General features: G+C 29.7%; 1 protein-coding gene across 2 annotated transcripts in view; it reads left to right on the top strand.

Annotated features, from left to right (window-relative positions):
• LOC106472548 (RING finger protein 10-like) overlaps window positions 1–3,554 on the top strand; it is a 36,508-nt gene that overhangs the window by 30,484 nt on the left and 2,470 nt on the right. For both annotated transcript variants that reach the window (XM_013933233.2, XM_022401705.1), the window contains exon 16: window positions 1,629–1,833. In XM_013933233.2, coding sequence (XP_013788687.1) covers window positions 1,629–1,833 — 205 coding nt within the window. The remainder of the gene's footprint in view (window positions 1–1,628; window positions 1,834–3,554) is intronic.

The raw sequence follows: 3,554 nt of genomic DNA, 5'->3' as shown, positions 1-3,554 counted from the left end.
GTTTTTGAGCTTTCACTGACAATACTTATTAAAGATAATTTTAAGCGTGAAAACTTCCTTTATTTGGTTGTCATGATATGTAAATTAAAAATTATTATTTTACGGTGATAATCTTGTTTTCTTGTGCCCAATAATGCATAATTTCATTTGATAAACACGTTTAGATTGAATGGTAATTTATAATCAGTCACAAGAACGTCGAATCTGAATCACTTGAAAAAAACACGGGGGTGCTTAACTTTTTTCCAGGTGTATATTATTTTTCCTTTTTTAAAAATATCTCATCTTTGAGCACGTGGATTTAAAGCCAAAGAAAGTTGAGGCATAACAAGCCTAAACCATAGCAAACTCACTTCAACACTGAAATCATTTTTTCAATAAAAATTGTATTCTGGTAGAATTAATAAAATCTTTAAGTATATTAAATTGATGAAAACTTTACTTGCTGAAGTAGTTTGTCATGTGACTTCTGTAATTCCCTTTGTTAGTTATTTCTCCTAATGTTTCTGATTTTTTGTCCATTTTAATTGTAAAAAACAAACATACCACTAATTTAATTGGCAAAAAAGTAATGTTTTAAACCAGAGAATAAATTGTATATGTTTTGTTGTATATGAAGAAAAAATAAAAGTACTTTAAACTCTATTCCAAGGCAATTCAGTAAGCAAGCTATTTAACCAAATCATGATTAGTGAGAACCTTTCTGGTGTCCGGTTCACATCTGCACATCATTGTTTTAAAGATATAGTTACAAATTATAATTCTAACTATTTCAGCAGTTTCGAACTCAGAAATATTTTAGAATTGACATTTTTCATTTTGTAACATTTATTGAATGTAATTTACAAAGAAAAACATTCCAATTTTCATTTCTGTGCAGCTATAAGGAGTCTTGCATGTAAATAACTCTGTTATCATGAATATAATGATTTGTGTATTGTTTCTCACTTTATCTAGTTTCTCTATTAGTGGTTTTATTTATACTTCCCTTCATTGCCACTCTTATGATGTCACATGTGGTCTGAACAATTAATAATGAAGTTCAGCTTTGAAAACATTGGTAGGCAACATTTAAATACAATTGGATGGAGCAAATTATAAAGTATTTACATCAGTTTAGAGTAAATACAGTGATTTTAGTGTTAAATGTCAGGAAAAATATGTTCCTGCCTGAAATAAGTTTATCATTTCATGAAATTAAATAATTTTTCTTTTCCCAATGTATTCAGGCCCATTCAGGATAGGTATGACACAGTAACCAAGAGCTTTGTGTTTTACAGTTTTATTTCATCAAATGCTTAATGTAGTTATTGTGTTGAGCAATATTTTAGATAGGTTCGTCCAAAATACTTGTCAGAAGGATATGCACCTGGGAATACCAGATGATGATGGCGTCATTATTTTTTGCCTTTGCGTGGTGCAGCAGTTAGGCTGCAGACTTATGATGCTAAAAACTGAGTTTTGATACCCATGCCCACACAACAAAATAGCTTATTGTGTAGTTGTGTTTAACTATAAATAGATAAATAAACAAATAGAAGGATTATGTATTTGTTATTTTTTAATTGAATTATAGATAGCTCAGAGTTTTAATTTAAGAGTTGTTGATCCAACATTTTGTACCATAGATGCTACGAGAGAGCAAGTCAAAACATGATCACTGGGGGCAGCCAGTGAAGCAACAAGGAAAGCAAACTGCATCTTATGACATCAAAGTTAAAGAAGCTAGTTCTGCTGAAGAAGATTATGTACCAGTTCCTGAATACCACCAATCTTTCAGTGATGCTTTCCAAGCTGCTTTGGATAGCATAAGCCAGCAGAATACTTCACATGGTAAAATATTTTGTAGTTGATTTGATGTCCTCAAGCTTATGGAGAGTTGCTTGCTTTCATTGTCATTTTGACACAAGTGTACTAAATTTGTGTATAGCTTTTTTTTTGTAATCTTAAGAGTTGTTTTTATGAATGTAAACTTAATATTCAATTAGATATTGGCTATATTATTAGGTTGCAAAAAACAGTACTACTTCAAACATGACACGTTACCTGGATTTAGATATTAGTGCTATTAATCCAACATTTTGAATAAAACAGACTTTTAATTTTGAAGTTATGAAATTTCTGTTAGTAAATTTAGATATTCTGATTAATTTATGCCACTTGTTAATAACAGTGTATTAGATACAAAATACAAGATTTCATGTATAAATTCCCCTCATATTTCAGTTTCCTTTCCCACATTTTGAACACCATATTTATTCATTTTTACAATAAATTTATTGGTATTTTTTTCAGACTATATTATATATAACTTAGTGTCTTGACTAATTGTTTCATATAATAATGGCAACCACCATTAATTTAAACACACAATAGTAAATGAAATCTGTGTAATAGTTACTTACATAGTGAAGTATTATATTATTAACTTAGTTACATTATTTTCTGTAAATTACTTGCATATTTGCCATTCAAGTCACTTCTTTAAGTCTTAATATTACTACAAGTTTTCTCATATCTTATTACTGCTTATATACTTCAGCTATTTCTTAGGGTTTAATTGTTTATTGCATCCAGATTCCTGATCTATAAGTTGATCATGTTTGTAGGGGATACTTACAATCAGATCTAGTTGTCTTAGAAGACCCATAATATTTGTAGTATATTTTTCTTTTATTATTAATTCTTATTTTTCACCTTTGTCAACATTAGTGTTTTTGCAGTACTACCTGTAGCATCCTGCTCCCCGGTATCTATAGCTAAAGAGTAGTAACTTAGATTTTGAAAGCTACTCCAAAGGGTTGGAGCTGTTTAACCCTTTCGAGACTGGTCACGGGTGAAAGGCCATGTCATCTTGTTTGTTGACACACATTCAAAATTGTATTGAACTACTATTTCATGAATTTATGTCAGTAAGTTTGGTATCAAACTGTACATTATAATTCAAGTTTTAGTACTATATATTACTCAATTTCTTAAAAGCAAATGTTAAAAAATACAGATAAACATTTTTGTGTGTCACGTGGTATGTTGAATGCAGCACTGGTTCAAATTAGATGTTTGTGAAGCCAGAATACTAAGTCTATAGTTTCAATCATTAGAAACTCAAATTACTGATATTGACAAGCTAGAATATAAATTAGCCTTTTATCTTTTCAACTTGCTAAGATATTGCTCATATAATAAATCAAGCACAGTGGCACCCCGCCCATCTCTTTCCATTTTTTTTAAATGCTTCCTTACATACACTTACTTCTATATATGACATGAATAACCAATTGGAAGCTCAGAATGTCCCCCTAGTGGCTTTCTCAGCCATTATAATCTACTTGGTGCCATTTCTTTCTTTTGAACCAATATTTCAACGAGGTAGGGTGTGACTTTAGTCTGCTCGAAATTTTATATATTTTTAGACTAAAATACATCTTAGTTACTAAGCTTAATAAATTATAGTGAAATTCTATGGTATTAATGTAGTAATTTGATTTTTTAGTTATTCAAATATATATATATAGAAAACCTAATAAAAAAATTTTTTTTTGTTTCATATCCTC

Source organism: Limulus polyphemus, unplaced genomic scaffold, assembly GCF_000517525.1.
Source record: "Limulus polyphemus unplaced genomic scaffold, Limulus_polyphemus-2.1.2 Scaffold4, whole genome shotgun sequence".
Lineage (NCBI taxonomy): Eukaryota > Metazoa > Arthropoda > Merostomata > Xiphosura > Limulidae > Limulus > Limulus polyphemus.
This window is presented reverse-complemented; position numbering and strand designations above follow the sequence as displayed.